The following is a 21,666-nucleotide window of genomic DNA, read 5'->3' as shown; positions in this document are numbered from 1 at the left end:
AACTGCAGAACTGCAGTCAGCTGAAGTAGCCTGCGGTGCTGCATTTAACCACTGCGCCACCTCGGCCATCACGGCACTAGGCCCACCTAAGCTCAGAAATTGAGGGGAGAAAAGATTAAAAAGTCAGATCTTAACCGGATTGGACCACCTTCCTTTCCTTGTTATCTCAGATTCAGATTAGCAGAGTTGGGAAGGACCTTGTAGGTAGTCCAACCCCCCGCCCAAACAGAAGACCCTACACCATTTCTGACAGATGTCTTCTGTCCATTGTCTTCTTGAAAGCTTCCAGGGATGAAGCTCCCACAACTTCCGAAGGCTAAGCTCCCTTGGGTTCTGTCCTTCATGACCAAAATAGATAAATCAATGTCCAGAAAACTTCTGGCTGCGTTCAGAGTAGATTTCCAAGGTGTAGCGCTTTTTTTATTTTATTTTTTTTGCACCTTGGAAGAAGATTTCCATTAGTCTGTGTCCTCCTGCAGAGAATTCCAATTGCAGATCAGGAATGCACACAGATCCCTTCTCTTCTAGTGTGTCCAAGGGTGCGTTGCTTTAATGCAGTGGTGCCATTCCGGGGAATTTAGATGGCCCTGGCTTTATCACAAACGTATTTTTTTAAAAAATTAAAAGAAAGAATAGAAATCAACCCAACCGAGAAAATCTAGTTGTGAAGAGCAGAACGCGCATTATGCCCATGTTAGGAAACACCGGGAAACTCATCTGATGCCTGATGCTTCTCCTTTGGCCCGAAGGAGAAGATGAAATTGAGTAGCCAAGAAAGAATTGAAAAAAGGCCTTTTCCCCCAAACCTTCATATTTTATTTTGTTGAACGAATGGAAACATGCTACCTATGTTTCCCTGAAAATAAGACAGGGTCTTATTTTCTTTTGACCCCTGAAATAAGCGCTTGGCCTTATTTTCGGGGAGGTCTTATTATTTTTGAGGTGCAGGAGACGGGGAGCGTGGTCACCTCATGGCTGCTTCTATGTTGCAATATTGTCAGGGGAGGGCTTATTTTAGCACATGCGTTCAAAAGTTTGAGTTTGAGTTTCATTTTATTTATATGCTGCCCTATTCCCTACGGGACTCAGGGCGGCGCACAAACCCGAAGGAGGAGGGAGGGAAAAACACAAAAACTACAAAGTACAGGGCATTTAAAAAAACAACCAACAGCCACACGATTCGAGAGGGGAAGGGAACTCATCGACCCCAGGCCTGCTGACACAGCCAGGTTTTAACGGCTTTTCGGAAGGCCTGGAGAGAGGTGAGGGTCCGGATCTCTGCGGGGAGTTCGTTCCAAAGGGCCGGAGCCGCCACAGAGAAGGCCCTCCCCTGGGTAGTAGCCAGATGACATTGGCTAGTAGACGGAACCCGGAGGAGGCCTACTCTGTGGGATCTAATGGGTCTTTGGGAGGTAATTGGCAGCAGGCGGTCTCCCAAGTACCCAGATCCAATACCATGAAGGGCTTTATAAGTGACGACTAGCACCTTGAAGCGTATCCGGAGACCAATCGGTAACCAGTGCAGCTCGCGGAGGATAGGTGTAACGTGGGTGTACCGAGGTGCACCCACAATCGCTCGCGCGGCTGCATTCTGGACGAGCTGAAGTCTCCGAATGCTCTTCAAGGGCTGCCCCATGTAGAGCGCATTGCAGTAGTCCAGTCTTGAGGTCACGAGGGCAATTGGGCTTATTATCCGAGGAGGTCTTATTTTCAGAGGAAAAGGGTAGGTATTTTCCATGTTACTGGTACAACAGGATCAGTAGTGTACATTCACCCAATTTACACTCATGTTATGGTTTGCTGGCGGCCTGTGGAGCTGGCCACAGAGTCGGACAGTCAGGAGGTTGGAGAGGAACATGGGCCAGTCCTGGAGTCAAGGGAAGGCTCGGATGAGGGCTCTGCATCGGAGGCAGGGAGGGGGCCAAGGCCATCTGGAGGTTATATGCTGCCTCCGGAGCAGAGGTGGTTTCCTACCAGTTCGCACCAGTTCGGTAGAACCGGTTTGTCAAATCTACCGAACTGGTTAGAAGAGGTTTTATCTGTTTTTAATTTCTTTTAACTTCTGTTTCTGTAAGCCGCCCGGAGTCCTTCGGGATTGGGCGGCCTATAAATTTAATAAACAGTAAACAGGTTCCACCAGTGGACCCAGAAAGCAGGCCACACCTACAGAAGGGGTTCCAAATTTTTTTGAAACCCATCACTGATAGACAGACAGACAGACAGACACACACACACACACACACACAGACTTACACAGAGAAAGAGAAAGAAAGGAAGAAAGAAAAAAAGAAAGAAAAGTGAGAGAAAGATGAAAGAAAAAAAGGAAAAAGGGACAGAGAGACAAAAGGAAGGAAAGAGAGAGAGAGAGAGAGAGAGAACACATGGCTGGCAAGCCACTCCCACCAGGTCACATGGCCGGCAAGCCACTCCCACAAAGGAGGCCACACCCACAGAGTAGGTTCAAAAAAATTTTGAAACCCACCACTGCTCCGGAGCCTCCAGAGTTGGATATCAGCGAGGCAGAGGAACAGGGAGAGCCTGTTCCCTATGTGTACATGCGCAGAGCTGCCAGAAGGCAGGAACAGCTAAGACAAAAGGGAGAACTCGGGAATAAGGCTGGGAGGTGATTAGTCCCTCCCACAGGACATAAAGGAGGAACAAAGACACGTGAGCCTTTGCAGGAAGCAACTTCGTTCGTGCTGGTCGGTTTAAATTCTGAAGCTCCTTTTTGACTCTGTGCTCCGTGTGGCCTTGCAAAGCTAATTGCCAGTTAGGTCTTTGGCAGCGTTTCAAGGGAGAGAAAGGTGGGTGCTTATCAGCCTTATCCTGAAAGACTTTGGCAGACTTCTGTCGGACTCTTTACAAACTATTTGGGACTCATTACGGGCTGTGAATGAACATGATTCACAGCCGTTGGAATAAAAAGAGGGTTCTTGGGACTAAGCGTGTGCTTTTTACCTGTGTCAGGAACCCTAGGTCAGAACAACTCAATTGTTTTTAGCAAGTTGTGGTGGTGATTTTGTAGCAAGTAGGGGAAACAATGTACAATCTTCAACCTACCAATAGAAGAGAATATCTGTAGCTCAAGATTGAACTGCGGGGTCCTTAGTGATCTCTGGGCTCGGTTGCTGTTCTTACAGACATTACATAACCCAGTGTGGTGGCCCAGAGGCGGAGCTCTTGTCTCACAATCAGGAGGCTGTGAGTTCAATCCTAGGTAGAGGCAGCTATTTCTCTCTCTGGGAACCAATGAGAATATATCTGCTGAATGTAACTCCGTATTGGCAACAGGAATGGCATCTGGCCAGTAATCACTCAGCTCCATTCTCCAGACGCCACCCCGCAAGGGATTATGGGGTGATTAAAAGTTAATGATGATGATGATGATCTGAGTGTTGATTGCTGGTGAGGCGATGTTTTGATCTTTTTAGACAATCCCCAATCAAGCTAACAATAAACAACAGCCTAATTAAGGAATCGTCGTATTCACACGCTACCTTTCCTGTAAGGAGTTCAGGAGAGATTTAGCTCACAAAATAAATACCTGGCTGAAACGCTTTACCTTATAGCAATAGCAGTTAGACTTATATACCGCTTCATAGGGCTTTCAGCCCTCTCTAAGCGGTTTACAGAGTCAGCATATTGCCCCCAACAACAATCCGGGTCCTCATTTTACCCACCTCAGGAGGATGGAAGGCTGAGTCAACCCTGAGCCGGTGAGATTTGAACAGCCGAACTGCAGAACTGCAGTCAGCTGAAGTAGCCTGCAGTGCTGCATTTAACCACTGCGCCACCTCGGCTCTACCTTGCTAGCAAGAGTTTTGAGTCCACCCCTCCCTCTTCCACCCTTCCTTCTAGAGATCATACTTGAACTTTTCAACCGGTTCGAGGTAGGCGGCCATGCAAATGGAACAATTTAAATCGATAAATAAAATGCGTTATGCGATCATCTCCAGCCTGCCCTTGAACTCCTCCTCTTTGTCCTTTTGGCAGTCGGAAAAGATAAAGCACCAAAAAGTATACGGCAAGCAAGTAAACGAACAAAATCTGAAGAATATGTCAAGTGCACGGAAACCTCAGTCGAAAACGGAGAACAAATCGGTCGTGTCGAGGCAGAAGGTAGGAACTAGCGGGGGGAGGGGGGGAACCGTGGCCAGTAGAAGATTGTCTGGAACAGTGTTTCTCAACCTCAAAGAATGTGTGGACTTCCAACTCCCAGAATTCCCCAACAGCATCCTGGGAGTTCAACTCCATCCTTCTTCAAGTTGTCCCAGCTTGAGGAATAGTGGCCTTCAAGGATCAAGACTGAACTTTTTTCTTGGATAATCAGAATGCTCCTGGTTCTCTGTCTTGACATAAATCGTCTGGAATTTTGATTGTTTTCATCATCAGTGTTAGTGATGCAAACATAGCTCCTCCTTTATGAGAGTAGAGTAGAATGGAATAGAATAAAATAGAATAGAATAGAATAGTTGGAAGGGACCTTGGAGGTCTTCTAGTCCAACCCCCTGCCCAGACTGGAAACCCTATAGCACTTCAGACAAATGGCTATCCAACATCTTCTTAAAGACTTCCAGTGTTGGGGCATTCACAACTTCTGGAGGCAAGTTGTTCCCCTGATTAATTGTTCTCACTGTCGGGAAAGTCCTCCTCAGTTCTAGGTTGCGTCTCTCCTTGATTAGTTTCCACCCATTGCTGCTTGTTCTGCCTTGGAGAATAGCTTGACTCCCTCTTCTTTGGGGCAACACCTGGGATATTGGAACACTACTATCATATCTTCCCTAGTCCTTCTTTTCATTAAACTAGACATTCCCAGTTCCTGCAACCGTTCTTTGATCGTTTAACCTACTCGGTTGAAATCCTAAGTGGGCAAGATTGCAAAAACCTTGCCAGATTTCCATTTATGACGGAAGGGGCATATGCATGTGTGCACTCTCAAACATGATCATATAACAAGTCTACCACCTCAGGAGATTGCCAGTTGGGTGCGAATTCACAAAGAGCAAATCCTGCCAAATGTATGAGAGGAGGTTGGCATCTCTTCTCTTGAGATGGGATAGAAGTGATAAAGTTTCCCTCGCTCGGAGTATGGAATGCATCTGTTTACTTGCTGGTTTTATGTCTTTTTAAAATTTTCCCTTCTACTTCTTTTTTTTTTCTGCCATGGTTCTATTCCAGTGGTGGGATTAAAATAATTTTTACTACCAGTTCTGTGGGTGTGGCTTGGTGGGCATGGCAGGGGAAGGATACTGCAAAATCCCCATTTCCACCCCACTCCAGGGGAAGGATACTGCAAAATCCTCATTCCCTCCCTACTTCTGGGGAAAGGATACTGCAAAATCTCCATTCCCTCCCCACCCCACTAACCTGCTTTCCAGTCCCGTTCTCCTGTGCAGGGCGACAAAAGAATACCCAGCCAATAAAGCTGGGACTTGGGAGGCAGCGAATAGATGGGGGCGTGGCCAGCCAGAGGTGGTATTTGCCCGTTCTCTGAAGTACTCAAAAGTTTCTGCTACTGGTTTGCCAGAACTGGGCACCTCTGGGAGGATGTTAAGCCAAACTTGGAGGAAACGAGTGATTCCCCACTTTTTTGAGGGTGGTTGTGCAGATTGGGGAAGTGTCAACTTCGAACTGAACCTAGCTGCAGCCATCTTTCTGTTCCTCAGTTTCCACACAGAGGAGGAAAGGGGGAAGGAAGTACTAGACACAACAAAGGGCTTTCTCGTGCCTGAAGAGCCCGCCAATTTACCCAGTTGGCCAATGTGACCTGTGACATTTGGGGATGGGGTTATCTGAGCCACGGTGGTGCAGTGGTTAGAGTGCAGTACTTCAGGCTACTTCTGCTGACTGCCGGCTGCCTGCAATTTGGCGGATCAGTTCTCACCAGGCTCAAGGTTGACTCAGGCTTCCATCCTTCCCAGGTGAGTAAAATGAGGACCCAGCTGGTTGGGAGCAGTAGACTGACTCTGTAAACCACTTAGAGAGGGCTGAAAAAGCACCATAAAGCGGTATATAAGTCTAAGTGCTATTGGTATTGCTATTTTGTAGTTTAATTATACTGAAACTGCGGGAAAGATTTAGAGTGGGTTTTCCTTTAGAGCTGTGCCGATACGATGCACTCATTAAAAAAAGACCTTTGAGAAGGAGCCAAGTCTCAGAATTCTGATTTGCTTGGGTTCCTTAGTCGGAGCCTTGACAGGAAGAATTTGTGGGGGTGCTGATCAGGGCTGGGATTCAGCCGGTTCGGACCAGTTCGGATGAACCTGATGCTAATTTTACATCTGGTTTGCTGAACTGGTAGTTGCAATGACTGGCTGGCCACACCCACCCCTCCTTTCCAGGAGTCTCCACGCAGCCCATTTTGGATGCCAGGTAAGGAGAGCAAAAAACGGGCCTCTGGAAGTCTAGAAACAGGCCCATTTCCAGTCTCCGGAGGGCCTCTGGAGCTTGGGGGAGGCCGTTTTTGCCCTCCCGGGGGCTCGAAGAAAGCCTCCGGAGCCTGGGGAAGGCAAAAATGTTGCCCCCGCCCCTGCCACTGTGGTACATGGAGCCGAGTAGGCCATGCCCACCATGGCCACACCCAGCCAGCAACCAGGCAGAGAACTGATTGCTAAAATTTTTGAATCCCACCCCTGGTGCTGATGTGAAGGGACCCCACTGCTTCTTCCTTGGAAATGGCCTTCTTTCTAATCTGGGCTTTGAGGTTTTTCACGGCCAGTCGGTTGTGGCCTTCTTTCCTTGCTTCTTTCCAGGCCCTTGAATACGCCAAGACAATTCCCAAGCCTCGACTTTTTGTCTCGAGATCGTCGGAGCAAGAGACCAAAGAGGAGAAAAACCTGGCGCGGACTTTAAACGGAGAGAACCTCCCTCCGATTTCCTCCCTGGAGTCCCTGCAAAACAGGCACGAGAAGGAGAAGCAGGTGGTTGCGGCCTTCAAGACGCTCCATATCGTCTGAGGAGGCCATCGCCGGCGATCTCCGCGGGCCTGCCGCGCTCTTCCTGCTCCCCCGTTTTCTTCCCGCCGCGTTCACCCGTGGTCCGAAAAGGACGAGCGTACCGTGATGAGTTTCATGAACTTCTGCAAGATCTGGGATGTTTTCTCCATGAGTTGCATTCAGCCTTACTTATTTTTGTTGGGAGTTTATTGTTGATCATTAAAAACGTTGGGTGTACGATAATCTAGAAGTGATCTTTCTCTTTCCTTCCCTACATTCCAGGGCAACCTTTTTTATTTTTTATTTTAATTTTTTTTTGATGGTTTAAAGGCAGGAAGAACCTAGTGTTGCGGTCCGCCAGCGGCCAACGGAGGTAGAAGCACATTTGGACAGTGAGGAGGGTTGGGGAGGAACCTGGGCCAGTCCTGGAGTCTGGGGAAGGCTCTGTGTTGGAGACAGAGAGGGGGCCAGGGCCGTATGCCAGTTATCAGCTGCCTTCAGAGTCAGACAGCAGTGAGGCAGAAGAACAGCTGGAGCCTGTTCCTAGTGTGTGCATGCACAGAGTTGCCAGACAAAAGGAACAGCTAAGGAACGAGGGTTGACTTGGGAGTAAGGCCACAGGTGGACAGTGAATGGCCCACCCCTCATAGGAAATAAAAGAGGAGCGAAAGGGGAGTGGAGTTTGCAGGAGACAATTAATTCATTCCTGCATTCTTGTGGGCGTCTGAAAGATATCGGCCTGGCCACTCGCCAAGCCTGATAAAGCTTAGCAATTGTGAACTATCTTGAAAGACTGTGGGAGAGGAAAGACTTTGCTGGAGAGGAATTCATTGAAAATTAAATAGAAGAGGTTTATCGGACATCAGTGGGGCAGGTAACTGCCTACTGCTGGTTTGCTCGTAGCCCACGCGCATGATGCACGCTCTGCGTTCATGTGCAGTGCAATAAAAATTGCTCAAGCAAAAAACAAGATGGCAGCAGCCACAACGACGCCCAGAGAACCAGTTCCGGGGGGGTGGCAGGCTTGGGTCGCTGCCGGTTCCAGCGACCCAGGCCGCCATACCACTACCGGTTCGGCCGAACCGGGCCGAACCGGTAGGAGCCCACCTCTGAATAACAATGAAGGCGGACTGAAAAGGCCCAACTTTGAAGTATTTCTGATGAGCTCTATTGTTTTCCTGACTAAAAGTGATAATTCCTTTTACGGCAAAGCTCAAGAACCTATTTTTTTAATACCCCCCTTTAGAGGGATATCATCAAAGACCCGTTTATTCATTGCCTAATATTTTAATTAGATTATATTCTCAATTTAACCCATTACAAGCACGGATATCTCTTTGATGAGCAGCCTGCCTGCGCCTGGTTAGCCCCAGATGTTGGAAATAATGAATGCTGGAACCTTTTTGGATTTAATGAGTATTTCTACCTTTCCAATCTGACTCTTTGTACCTATTATTATTATTATTTCCCTGAGCCATAGAATTGAGTTAATTGAAGGACTCTCCTACCATCATATATTAAGGGGTCTAAATTAGCATTTCCTTTTCTGATATATTTTTTTTTCCATGCAAGTGGTGCTTTTTTTTTTCTTTTTGCTTTGATCAGAGGATTTAGTTGAAGGAGCCTCAGCCTCCTGAAAATGAGCTGATGGGCTTATTATTAGGATAAAATGCAAATATAGTCGTGGGTTTGACAATGCTTAATGTCTTAATTGCTCACCTTCGGGATCAGATAATGCTTTCTGTATCAACCTGAAGGGCAGGGCAATCTTTAAAAAGTTACGGATAAAGCTTTTTAACTTAAAGAGGAATTTCGGTTAGAAACCTTCTGGATCCAGGCGGCTAAACTTTTGAGGGTAAAATACGTTACTCCCCAAAAAAAAATTGCATCTGGATTTAAATCTTTTGCATTTTAGGATTTTCCTGCCAGGATAGGTTGGGGGGGGGGGAATGAAAATAGGTAAAGGTAAAAGTTCCCCTTGTACATATGTGCTAGTTGTTCCCGACTCTAGGGGGCGGTGCTCAGCTCCGTTTCAAAGCCGAAGAGCCAGTGTTGTCCGAAGACATCTCCGTGGTCATGTGGCTGGCATGACTAAACGCCAGAATCACACGGAACACTCTTACCTTCCCACCAAAGGTGGTTCCTATTTTTCTACTTGCATTTTTACATGCTTTCGGACTGCAAGATTGGCAGAAGCTGGGTCAAGTAATGGGGAGCTCACTCCATTACGCAGCGCTAGGGATTCAAACCACTGCCGACCTTTCTGATCAACAAGCTCAGTGTCATATGACTGAGTTCACCGTGTTCTCTAGAATAAATATTTTGAAGAGCCCAAGCTCAGTAGTTTTAAAAGGAAATATAATTAGAAGCATGACGAAGATAAATCGTTTTGAGAGAGGTCATTGCAATATGTACACGGTGACCCAGTCCTTCCAAGGCAGAAGCCGCTTCCCAATAGGTACAAGCCAGAATTGGGCGAATTCAAATGTCACCCTACACACCCTTCAACCCAAATCACACCAGTGAGGTATACACTCGAGAGTGGCCAGGATCCCTCCCCCCCCCAAAAAAAAAACAATCACATCAGGCCAAGTCCACTGGCCCTTTGCAAATTTAGGACCCGTTTTTAAGAAAGACGAGGTAAGGATGCCGGAACTGTGTCCAGATTAATATGTCTAATTTTTTTTTTGCCCGGATTTAGTGAGCAGAAGATCCCGTTGGAATCAGCAGAACTGGTTTCTTAAAGGGCTGCCGGGTTTGGAGAACAAGAACGCCCCTTCCCCACTATAGTGCATGGAATTCATCCCCAGGGAAGACGCCATCCGTCTGCACCCGACTTTTCTTGAATGGTTCCAGCCCCACCTGTCCCGCTTAAGCCAACGGGGCGTCCTCTCACATAAAGGGATCTAACACGTCCACCTCATCCACTTCCAGTTTTCAAGCGCTGGGAAACTTCGCTCTTCCCGCTTTCCTAGCACGGATTCCCTTTGGGTTTCCTTTCAGGAAGGCGTTTGACACACGCGGTTTGGAGAGGCCCGCCGGTTGCTCTTTTAAGTTTTTCCCCTCGCTTTTTCCCAGCCCCGTTTTAGGTTTCAAATGATCAGTTCTCCTCCTGAATTTCTTCCGCAGGGTTTTGTTTTATTTCGCCTCGGGAAAATATTCAAGACCGACCTTCCCTTCCCTTCCCTTCCCTTCCTTCCTTCCTTCCTTCCTTCCTTCCTTCCTTCCTTCCTTCCTTCCTTCCTTCCTTCCTTCCTTCCTTCCCTCCGCTCCGTTTTGCTTATGGTTTTTTTCTCCCCCCACCCTTCCCTCCCATTCCCACGATCTTCCCCCGATGGCAAAACTTCCCTTCAGCTTCAAAAGGCGATTTGTGAACCGACCGAAGGACAGTCGATTCCTCTAGCGCGGGTTCGTGAGAATTAGCCGCCCATGATTTGTAAAAAACAAAAGAAAGAAAGAAAGCCCTGAAAACCTACAAACCGGGAACAAATTTCGACCCCCGCGTCAAACCCCTTTTAACGCCTGCTCCCAAGAAACGGGGTTCCGCAGCGCTTTAACCACTGGCGCGAACGCTCCCCCCTTCTTTTTTCCAACACGTATCTTAAGGAGGCTTGCAGGAGGAGTATATCTGTATTTGGGGATTAAAAACACCCGGAATCAGGTCACCCGAATGATTCCGACGATCCTGTGGCCCGAATCGATGTCGCCACTTTCACGTGAGTTTGGGGCGGGGGTGGGGGAGAAGGAACGGCCCGTATGTGGACGTTTCCTCGCCTGTCCGGATTTTCCACGCGTCCTAGGCTTTTTCCTACAGGTTGTGGGCACCTGGAGAAAAGCCGCGCGGCCTTCCAGCAAAACTTCACGCAACTTCCCATTCACACAACTCATCATCCTAACCCAAAGAGGCGATGCGGGTTGTTTTCCAGTCTTAGCATTTTCTTACTGGGGATGTTGAGAGTGGAAAGGTGAGATAGAAAAAACAGGAGGGCTGTGGGTATTGCGTTTTCCAACCGGGTCCATCTACCCATCCACACGAAGTTTTCCTGGCCTCGAGGAGGGTTTGGGGGGACATGCTGGCAAAGCAACCCCCCCTCGTCCTGAGAAGGGAAGAGGAAGAGGAGGGAGGGAGGGCCCTCCGATCTCGCTGGGACCCCCCAAAGTCTCTTTCTCAGCAGCCGCCCACTCGCCTTCCCACCCGGCCTGGGCCACCGGCTCCAGTTCCGACGTTCCGCGCCCCCCAGCGCCCTAAATGAGGTGCTGAGGCCCGCACAGCTCCCCACCCTCGATTATGTCCACCTCGTCTTCGGGGTCCTCCGGCAGGAAAGCCGGCGCGGGGCCGCTTGGACGGGCGTCGGAGGTCGAGGCGACGGTAGCTTGGCCCGGCGGGTCCAGCGGCGAGTCTCCGGGCGCCAGGTCCGCCCCCTCGGGCCCGGAGGCTTTGGCGTCGTCTTGGCTCTTCCGAAGCTGCTTTTTGTGTTTCATCCGTCGGTTCTGGAACCAGGTTTTCACCTGCAAAAGGGGGAGGGGGGAGAGAAGTGAGTCGGGAAGCCTGGCTTCACCCATTGCAGGTAGAAGCAGAGCTGGATTCGGGAGAATTTTGACTCAGATATTATTTATTTTATTCATTAAACGTGAAAGTCAAGTGAACAATTAAAGATGTGTCGAAAATGCCATTGAAGGGTCCTAACGGTTGATACGGGTTGCTGCCAGCATCCTAGATACCAACCAGGTATCTTCTTAAAATATACGATGTTCTTAGTAGCACCGTTTTCTGCAGTTCCTTTGGTGTTATTGCAGGAAGCTGTAATTCCTTGATGTGCTTTGTAAAATTCTTGGACATGGTACCAAGTGCCTCGATGACAATGGGTATCTCGGTCACATGTTTCATCGATAGCCAAAGAGGGGGAGGAGGGGGAGGAGGAGGAAGAGGAGGAGGAGGAAGAGGAGGAGGAGGAGAAGAAGAAGAAGAAGAAAGAAAAAGAAGAGAAGGAGGAAGAGAAAGAGAAAGAAGAGGAGGAGATGGAAGAAGAAGAGGAGGAAGAGGAGGAGAAGGGGAAGGAGAAGGGAGGAGGAGGAGGAGGAGGAGGAGGAGAAGAAGAAGAAGAAGAAGAAGAAGAAGAAGAAGAAGAAGAAGAAGAAGAAGAAGAAGAAGAAGAAGAAGAAGAAGAAGAAGAAGAAGAATAATCGATGGCCAGGTCGCGATATTTTGTGATTTTTTTTTCCAGTTATTTTTCTTCCATTCTGGCGTCTCCTGGTACAGCAATATCAGTATTTTGGCTAAGATATTAAGTAGTTATTATTATTATTATCATCATCATCATCATCAATCATCATCTTGCCAACTCAACTCTTTTGTGGGTTTGCGGCCCAGTTGAGGTATAAGCGTCGTATGAACTCACTTGAAGAGACCAGAATAATGGGCAAAATAATTTAGGGGTGGGGTGTTTTTAAAAAATCTTTAGGGAGGGGGTAGGGGAGCCTTATTTAAGAGCATCTTATTTTCCGGTCAGTACAAAATGGGACCGGTCGGATGTTATTGGACTGTAGTTCCCATCATCCCCAACCGACCAACCCCATGCCATCCCAACTCTCCCCCCCCCGTCCCGGGTCGTTGCAATCTCTAGAGGGCGCAGCTCTGCCTTCCTCTGCCAGAGAGCCCCAGGAACAGAACGAGCCGCTTGGCCTAACACTCCCCCCCACACACACACGCACGTGTGGCCACGTTTACACGTGTCCATGCAAGCGCCTTCCCGGAGATTTGCAAACTTCGATTTTTGAGGCAGGAGCGTGGAAAAGGACGGGACTTTCCTTCAAGTCACTGGAAAAGAATGGAGGTTTGTCGTCGCCCCCGCTTCTCTCCTGAACTCAGTAGAGGGAAATTATGAAACGTTACATTCGGGGAAACTGAGGGAGGGAGAGAGGGGGAGATTCGCTTGCTGAATTCCACGCCACATTGGCTCTGCTCCCCTTCCTCTCAGATTTACAGGGTAGGAAGCAGCGGGGAGAAAGCCTTTTTCGCACGTTCAGGGGCCTCTCTCGAATTTTTTTTCCCATAGCGTTTAATTTCTCAGATCCGTTTTTCTCAAAGTAAATCCAGGGGGAGTTTTGCTAGTGGGCATCAAATATCTTCAAATGCAGCCTTCCTCCTCCCCTCCTCCTCCTCCTCCTCCTCCTCCTCCTCTTCCTCTCTTTTCTTTCTTATCCTTCTTCTCTTTCATTTCATCCTCCTCCTCTATTTTCCTCCTCCTCTATTTTCTTTCTTATCCTCTTTGATTTCCTCCTCCTTCTCCTCCTCCTCCTCTATTTTACTTCTCTATTTTCTTTCTTATCCTTCTTCTCTTTATTTCCACCTCCCCTTCCCCCTATATTTTTCTTCTCTTCTGTTTTCTTTCTTATCCTTCTCTTTCATTTCATCCTCCTCCTCTATTTCCCTCCTCCTCTATTTTCTTTCTTATCCTCTTTCATTTCCTCCTCCTCCTTCTCCTCTATTTTCTTCCTCCTCTATTTTTCTTTCTTATCCTCCTTCTCCTTTCATTTCCTCCTCTCTTCCTCCTCTTTTTTCTTTCTTATTCTCCTTCACTTTCATTTCCTCCTCTCTTCCTCCTCTTTTTTCTTTCTTATCCTCCTTCTCTTTCATTTCCACCTCCTCCTCTATTTTCCTCCACCTCTATTTTCTTTCTTATCCTCCTTCTCTTTCATTTCCTCCTCTCCTCCTCCTCCTCTATTTTCCTTCTCCTCTATTTTCTTTCTTATCCTCCTCCTCTTTCATTTCCCCCCTCCACCTTCCCCTCGTGCATGGAAGAGACGAGGGTGCAGCCCGTTACAAATTTGTTTCATGGAGTAGCCCACTGCAATTCGTCCATTTGTTTCTGAACAAACGCGTGAAAACTTCGATGTCCCAAAGGTGTTTTTTTTCCCCCCACAAGAGGACTTTCTGGTTTTTCTTTGAAGACGTTTCTCTTCAAAGAAGAAGTTTCTTCAGCTCTCTTCGCCTTCTTGGCTAAGAAGTAAAAGGTCTTCAGAGAAAGTCCAAGTTGCCTCTTGGGGGGAAAAAACCACCATTGGATGGCTGAGAATCTCCATAGACATTTAGCTTAGGTGGCCTCAACGGCCCTTTAAAAGGATGCAAATGACCAGCTGTCTGCAAGGGGGATAAATCCTTCCATTCCCCACCATCCAGTCAGAGCTGAAGAAGCTCCTTGGATGAGAAGTGAAAGCCCCCCACCCCGCAAAAAAAGTCCAGTTGCCTCTTGGAAAAAAAACAAAACATATTTGGGACAACCGTGACTTGGGATGACGGAGAATCTCCATAGAAACCCGCCGGTGCTTCCTTTGCCCGGTCCTATTCGATCCCCAACCCCAGTAGGATCCACCCTCATTACAAGAGACCTTGATATAAAAATACTTTGGAAGGGAGATTGAATCTCTGTTTCTGAATTTTGCCCAAACATTTAATGCACCGTTACTATTGTGTTTCCCCGTATTTGCTTCGAGGTGGCGCCTTCACATTATGCGCGCTTTCATTTGGGATTTCAGTTGCAAACCCCTTTGCAGAGAGAGGGGGGATCGGTAGCCAGTCATTACGAACTTGGCATCAGACAGGGGTTGACCCAGCAGTGCCGTCTGCTTTGGAGTCCCCTACCTGATGCTAAGAAGAAGCCGGGAGGTTCAGGCCGTCTCCCCGTGAAGAGCGGCTGTTTGTAAGCCTAGAGTCGCTTGACGCCCGGACGGGCGGCGTAAAAACGTTAATAAATGCATTAAAATAGAAGGAATCGGTAAATAATAAAGGGCTGATTTGTCCCGTCTCTCCCCTCCCCGAGTTGGTAAGATGGAGGGGGGACGGGGGGGGGATTCCCCCTCCATCTCGCGCCCTTACCTGCGTCTCGGAGAGGCTGAGCGCTGTGGCCAACTCGACGCGCTCCGGCGTGGAAAGATAACGCTGGATCTCGAAGCGTTTCTCCAAGCCCGAGAGTTGCGAGTCGGAGAAAACGGTGCGGGCCTTCCGGCGGCGACAGTGCTTGCCCGGCAGGTCCGCGTGCGGGTGAGGCTGGAAGAGAGCCGGCATAGGCACCCCTGCGGGGAACAAGACAAGGACCTAATCGGAGGGAGAGGGAGACCTTGCAATCACTCCCCCGCCCCGTCTATACCCAGGATTTTTATTTTTTTAAAAAAAGAGGGGAATCCAAGTTCTGGACTCCCGCGTGGGCTTCCCCGGGCCAACCACGGGCTACCCCTTCCCCCAAGCGGGGTAGATTATCTCTCGCTTTGGCAGCTCCATCGGAAGCGCCTCTCCCCTTTCCCTCCTCGGTTTCTCGTGGCCCAGAGTCGGGTTGGGGATTCCCATCCAGCCACTCCCCCCCATCTCTGCATTCCGGAGGACGGATGAGAAGAAGAAAAGGAGGAGGTGGAAGAGGAGGAGAAGAAAGAAAAAGAAAAGAAGGAGGAAGAGAAAGAGAAGAAAGAGAAAGAAGAGGAGGAGATGGAAGAGGAGGAGGAAGAGGAGGAGAGGGGAGAGGAGAAGGGAGGAGGAAGAGGGGGAGAAGAAGAAGAAGAAGAAGAAGAAGAAGAAGAAGAAGGAAGAAGAAGAAGGAAGAAGGAAGAAGGAAGAAGGAAGAAGGAGAAGTAGTTTCTCCCGATAAAAGGCCGCAGGGACACCAGGACTTTGTTCACTCTACCAATTAAACTACAAATCATAGTTTATCTTCGCGTCTTGTGCAAAGCCAGCCCGGGCTCCCTTTGAGTCCATTCAGCGAGTCGAGGAAGGAAGAGAAAGTTGAACGAACTGTTGAAATCCAGCCGCAACTTTAAGAGGCGTTGAAAACCAAGATAGAAATTCAGCTTCCCTGCCCGAGCAGCTCACAGACACGCATAAAACACACGCAGCTTTACGTACCCACGATTCTGCAATGATTTGGGGTAGCCCCCCCCCCTCCCCGGGCAGACGAGTCCCCGTCCCTCCCACCCTACGAGATTCCTTTAGAAACTTTCTTCTGACAACTAAATATTTAGGCGCCGCTAGGAAATTCCTGCCTCGCGAGACCGCGCGAAGCCCTTTTCCCCGCAAATGCTTGCGCGGAGGAAGACGCGCGTTTTCGGCCCTTTGGTCCTCCGCCCCCCTCCCCCGGGGGCTGCTGCACTGTCCCATTTGCTGGGGATGATGGGCTCTCTGCTCCCACCACATTGGGGAACGCCACATGGAACCGGAGCTATTTTACGCCCTTGAGTCTTGTTCTCTATTTTCACCTGTAGTGGAGGCGCGGACAGTCACTTGTTGGTAGAAAGGTTCGGGTTGTTATAATTATTTCTGTAAAATGGGCCGAATGACGCCCCCCACCCCGACCCCGAAGGCTCTGAGTAACCTTTCCTCACCTCCTCGGCTTCTGCTTCTGCCTCCAGCAGCCTGAACTACGGACTAACCCCACGGCGGAGTAACGGAGTTGATAGTGTACAAGCTAAGGAGAGTTCGCTTATTTGGGGCGGGGGCGTGATTTACCGGCTGGCCCCGACCCTCCCTTAGCCGGATCTGTTGTAGTCGCCCGACCATGCCATTGGTGTCCTTTTCAACTACCTTCCTTACAACAACCCTGCGGGGGAGACCCCGGAGGCCTTCCCTTCCGCCTGGCAGCCCTAAGGCTGGGGAAGCCCGCTGTGGGATCCAAACCCTCACCTACCCACCCACCCAGGACGCCTGAATTCAGAGAGCTTTGCAGCCCCGAAGCAGACTGCGGGAGCCCAGGGCATCGGGACCCCCAGAAAAACTCTACAGAAGAAACTTCTTGGGAGGAACCGATCGCGGCTTCTAATGCCCCGGGGGTTTGATCGGCCGCCGTGGAGACGGTTTATTATTATTTCTTTTATTCGTTAAACATGAAACTCGGCCAACTGAACATTCAAAAATGCATCACAAATACCAGTGGCTGGTGCTAATGGTTGATATGGGTTGCTACCAACGTCCGAGGTATCAACCAAGGACCTTCTTAAAATATAAGGTGTTCCGAATAACGCAGTTTTTTGCAGTTCCGCTGGGGTTATTGCAGGAAGCTGCAATTTGTGGATGTGTCTTGTAAAATTCTTGGACATGGTGCCAAGTGCCCCGATGACAATGGGTATCACTGTTACATGTTTCATGCATAATCGCGTAGTTTCGATGCCCAGGTTTCGGTATTTCTGATTATTATTATGATTATTATGATGATTATAATTAAGATTGTTATTATTATTGTTGTTATTGTTGTTGTTATTATTATTATTATTATTATTATTATTATTATTATTATTATTAGTAGTAGTAGTAGTAGTAGTAGTATTTAATCTTTGGTGCGAGTCACAGCCTTTGGGGCTGGTTGGTAGCTCAACAGCTCGAGTCCTAACCAAGGACCTAGGAACTGTTAAGGAGGATATAAGTTGTTCCAAGTAGGGTGGTTTTTTGTAGAGTCAGAATGTTGTTGTTGTTGTTGTTGTTGTTACTACTACTACTACACTTTATTCATTAAACATGAAACTCAATCAACTGAACATTCAAAAATGCATCACAAATATCATTGACTGGTGCTAATGGTTGATACGGGTTGCTGCCAGCATCCTAGATATGTATGTATGTATGTATGTATGTATGTATGTATGTATGTATGTATGTATGTATGTGTGTATATATATATATATGTATATGTATATGTATATGTATATGTATATGTATATGTATATGTATATGTATATGTATATGTATATGTATATGTATATGTATATGTATATGTATATGTATATGTATATGTATATGTATATGTAGATAGATAGATAGATAGATAGATAGATAGATAGATAGATAGATAGATAGATAGATAGATGATAGATAGATAGATAGATGATAGATGATAGATAGATAGATAGATAGATAGATAGATAGATAGATGATAGATAGATAGATAGATGATAGATAGATAGATAGATAGATGATAGATAGATAGATAGATGATAGATGATAGATAGATAGATAGATAGATAGATAGATAGATAGATAGATGATAGATAGATAGATAGATGATAGATAGATAGATAGATAGATAGATAGATAGATAGATAGATAGATAGATAGATAGATAGATAGATAGATAGATAGATAGATATAGTGTCACAACCCCTGGTAAGCCCCAATTATGGGAGGAAGCTAACAGCTTCCATTATCTGTCAATCGGCTCGTCACCGATTATATATATATAAAATAATATATATAAGATATGTATATTAAGAAGTATAAATATATTAACATATATAATATATTAAGAATTCTAGGTATCAATATATATAATATATTAAGAAGTATCTTCTTAAAATATATGATGTTCCGAGTAGCGCATGTTTTTTCTGGTTCCGCTGGTGTTATTGCAGGAAGCTGCCATTTCTTTATGTGTTGTTGTGGTGGTGGTTTACTTTATTCATTAAACATGGAACTCAGTCAACTGAACATTTAAAGATGTGCCACAAGCACCATTGACTATTACTATTAGTATTACTATTATTGCTGTTTCGACCCCCTCTTCCTTTTCGAAAGGAAAGCACTCCTGCCCATCCCGGCCTCTGTAAAGACGCGTGTTTGCGGCTCTGCGCCCTGTAGAAGCGCTTCCTTGCTTGCCGGATCCCGTCGGGGACGTCCTGGAACTTAGAGAGCGCGGTTTGGCGCCCAGACCAAATAAAGGACCCGGGTCTTCGCTAAAGACACCCTCCAACCCCCAGCTATCGAGAAAAGAACAGCTCGTTCATCTACAGGCGTGTCCCGTGTTACGTGGGGACGGCCCTGGCCGCGGCTGGACTTCTGGCCCGCCGATTCCTGCCTGCGCAATCCCGCCTTTTTGCACCTTCAAAGGGCAATTTTGATTTTTTCGGTGGAGCTTACGTCCATGCAAGTTTTATCTATAGGATCGCAACTACGGGCTTGCGGGGAGGGGGGGGGAGATCTACTCCCCGTGCTCTTACGTTTTAATCCTCGATTGTTCTTCCCGATAATTTGAACGGGTCTTGGGGAAGGGGTGAGGAAGCAAGTCCCTGCTTCTTGGGCTGGTTCCGGGAAAAATGGACTCAGGATAGCCGTTCCCAATTTCGCCGTTTTTTGTGGTGGTGGTGGTGGGGGGATTTGGCTTTGCATTGCTTGTGTTTGGGGGGGGGATGACTCCTCTATTTTGGAATAAAGCTGACGGAATGAGTGGGAAATAAACCCAACTCAACCGATTTTTCATTCGGAAGTGGTGAAACTCTAAATCCTTGGCCAGTATGGCAGGATAATTTGGGGGGGGGGGAAATGTTCTTTCTCTATTTATTCCCCCGCCCCCGAATTATTGAGAAGTGGTTTTTTTTTTTATACCAAAAATGCTCAGTTATAATTGAGGGGTTGTTTGGTGCTCTCTAAACTTTTCTTTTCTTTTCTTGCAGACGTTTCACTACCCAAACCAGGTAACACCATCAGTGCTCCATGGCTATGAAGGTTCTTGGTCATCCAGATCATGGTTGTCCCAAAGATGCGTTTTTTCAAAAGGCAACTAGAGTTTGCCTCTTAGCGGGGGGGGGGGAAGCAACTTTGGGACGACAATCAGTGCTGGTGAAATAATCCCATTGAGTTTAAATGAATTTTACTCCCAAGTAAGGAAGCATTGTATATGCCCTGACTGTCTTGAGCTATAATCTTGCGCGTTCTGGTAGAGTTAGTCCCGCTGACCTCCGCCGGCACCTTCCTTCCTTCCCAAAACATAAGTTTGCGCTGCTGAGCGGCCGCTTATCCTCCCCGTTGTTGTTTTTTTCCAATATCTTTGTTTTCCCCTTTCCTTTTTTAAAAAAAGAGTCGCGGCGGCAGATGGATACAGATGCAGCATATAAACCCCCGCAGCGGTTTAAAGATCAGAATGTTGTCAAAGGAAATAAAAGTAATGCTTTGGTCTTTTCCTGATTCTCTGTAAACAGATTCTAAGCTGTCACCTATTGTGGGGGGAATTGGGAAAATCCAGTATTTTATGGGATAGAATGAAAGATTAAAAATGATTAAATACTTCATAGAAGTCCTTCCTTCCTTCTTCCCTTCCTTCCTTTCCTTCTTTCCTTTTCTTCCTTCCTTTTCTTCCTTCCTTCTTTCATTTTCTTCATTCTTTCATTCACCCTTCCTTTCCTTCTTCCCTTCTTTCCTTCCTTCCTTCCTTCTTTCCTTTTCCTATTTCCTACTTTTCTTCCTTTCTTCTTTCTTCCTTTTTTCTTTCCCTTTCCTATTTGTTTCATACCTTTTCTCCCTTTCTTCTTCCCTTCCCTTCCCTTCTCCCTTCCTTCAGAACTCTGTAAAACTAACTTCCTGATGTTTAATTCGAAATTAACAACAACAAAAAATAGCCTCCCTGATGGCAGGAAAGGGACCAAGCATAGGACAAGCGCAACTAACTTGCTTGTTAATTTAAGAATATCACAAATAAGGATTCTTTTTGAAAGTTACATTTGTCCGAAAATTTCCAGGAAGGATCGCTGCGTTTAAGGATACTCTGAAAATACCCCCAAGGAGTGCAGGAAGCAGCGGAACTTCCCCTTAAAGAAATAAAATTGCTCTTTCTTTCTTTCTTTCTTTCTTTCTTTCTTTCTTTCTTTCTTTCTTTCTTTCTTTCTTTCTTTCTTTCTTTCTCTCTCTCTCTCTCTCTCTCTCTCTCTCTTTCTTTCTTTCTTTCTTTCTTTCTTTCTTTCAGAGACCTCAAAACAGGACTCTGAATTTCCACCCGTGGCGGATGGAGCGGGAGGCAAGCTGTTACTTGAGAAGGTAGCTCGCTCACCTGGACCGCAACCCCCGGATCTCCGCAGGTCACCTCTGCTCTGCCCAAGATCCTGCGTGCGCGCAGCCACGGCCGTACGGCTGGGCGATTTCAGACACTACCATGGTTTCCTTTCCGAGGTCCTACTCCCTTCTGTGCCTCTTCCCCCCCCCCCAAAGGGCCCCTTTACCCCTGCTGACTGCCTTGTTTTCCTTGCCCTGAACCCCAGCTTCTGTCTCTCCCCAAACTCGTAAACCCGAAGACCTTCCCCGCTGCCATTGCCCAACTGACCCCGGAGAGAAGAGAAGCTTACCCGAAGCGGTCAGGAAATAGGGGTGATGATGATGGTCGGGTTTGTGGAGCGGATGGTGCGGGTGAGGTGCCAAAATGGCCGGGGGCGGCATCAGCGGGTACCCATAGTCCAGCAGAGGCACCCGTGAGGCCAGGGCTCCGTGGAAAGCCTCGGGCCCCGCATCTCGCATGGGTTTGGGCTTATGGAGCAGGATGTCTTCGATGAAGAAAGAGGTCGGCCTGGGGGCCACGGCGGGCGAGGTGAAGTTGAGGTTCATCTCGTCCCTTTCGCCCAACTCTGCTCGTGGGGACGGATCGGGGCGCCCGCTCTCCTCGGAACTCGAGGAGGGGGCGATCCACCTTCTCCTACGCCGCCCTAGATGAGCCGGGCGAGAAGCGCGCCGCGATTTTGAAGATCTTTTGGAGGCGAGGGGCGGGGGGGGGAGGGAGGGAGAGACATGTGCCTTTGAGGGCCGCTTCGAGAGGGGCATCTCCAACCAGCCAATGGCGAATTAGCAGGGCGGAGGGAACGAACCCTTGGGCATCGAGTCGCCCACCTGAATGGCAAGTGACGGGGCTGCTCTCCGTGGTGCTGAAAGAGAGAATCAGCGGCGGGGGCTGGAAGCGGTGGACCCCGGGGAGTGGGCGGGTGGGGGGGGGGGACGACG

At 47.9% G+C, this 21,666-nt stretch overlaps 2 protein-coding genes across 2 annotated transcripts in view; one reads left to right on the top strand and one right to left on the bottom strand.

Moving 5' to 3' along the window:
- JHY (junctional cadherin complex regulator) overlaps positions 1–7,176 on the top strand; it is a 29,072-nt gene extending 21,896 nt beyond the window's left edge. The window contains exons 6-7 of the mRNA XM_087706409.1: positions 3,994–4,119; positions 6,753–7,176. Coding sequence (XP_087562535.1) covers positions 3,994–4,119; positions 6,753–6,956 — 330 coding nt within the window. The 3' untranslated portion in view covers positions 6,957–7,176. The remainder of the gene's footprint in view (positions 1–3,993; positions 4,120–6,752) is intronic.
- A 4,004-nt stretch (positions 7,177–11,180) lies between these two features.
- Positions 11,181–21,276, bottom strand: BSX (brain specific homeobox). The gene is made up of 3 exons (XM_087703782.1): positions 21,021–21,276; positions 14,812–15,008; positions 11,181–11,444 (listed from the first exon to the last, which is right to left on the bottom strand). The coding sequence occupies exons 1-3, from the start codon at positions 21,274–21,276 to the stop codon at positions 11,181–11,183; spliced, it is 717 nt and encodes a 238-aa protein (XP_087559908.1).
- Between the last annotated feature and the right edge of the window lie 390 nt (positions 21,277–21,666).

This window comes from Thamnophis sirtalis, unplaced genomic scaffold (assembly GCF_051295495.1).
Source record: "Thamnophis sirtalis isolate CommonGarterSnake01/CBP01778 unplaced genomic scaffold, rThaSir2_p1.2 scaffold_2, whole genome shotgun sequence".
Taxonomy (NCBI): Eukaryota; Metazoa; Chordata; class Lepidosauria; order Squamata; family Natricidae; genus Thamnophis; species Thamnophis sirtalis.
The sequence above is the reverse complement of the archived record's forward strand: the minus strand, read 5'-3'. Positions and strand labels throughout refer to the sequence as shown.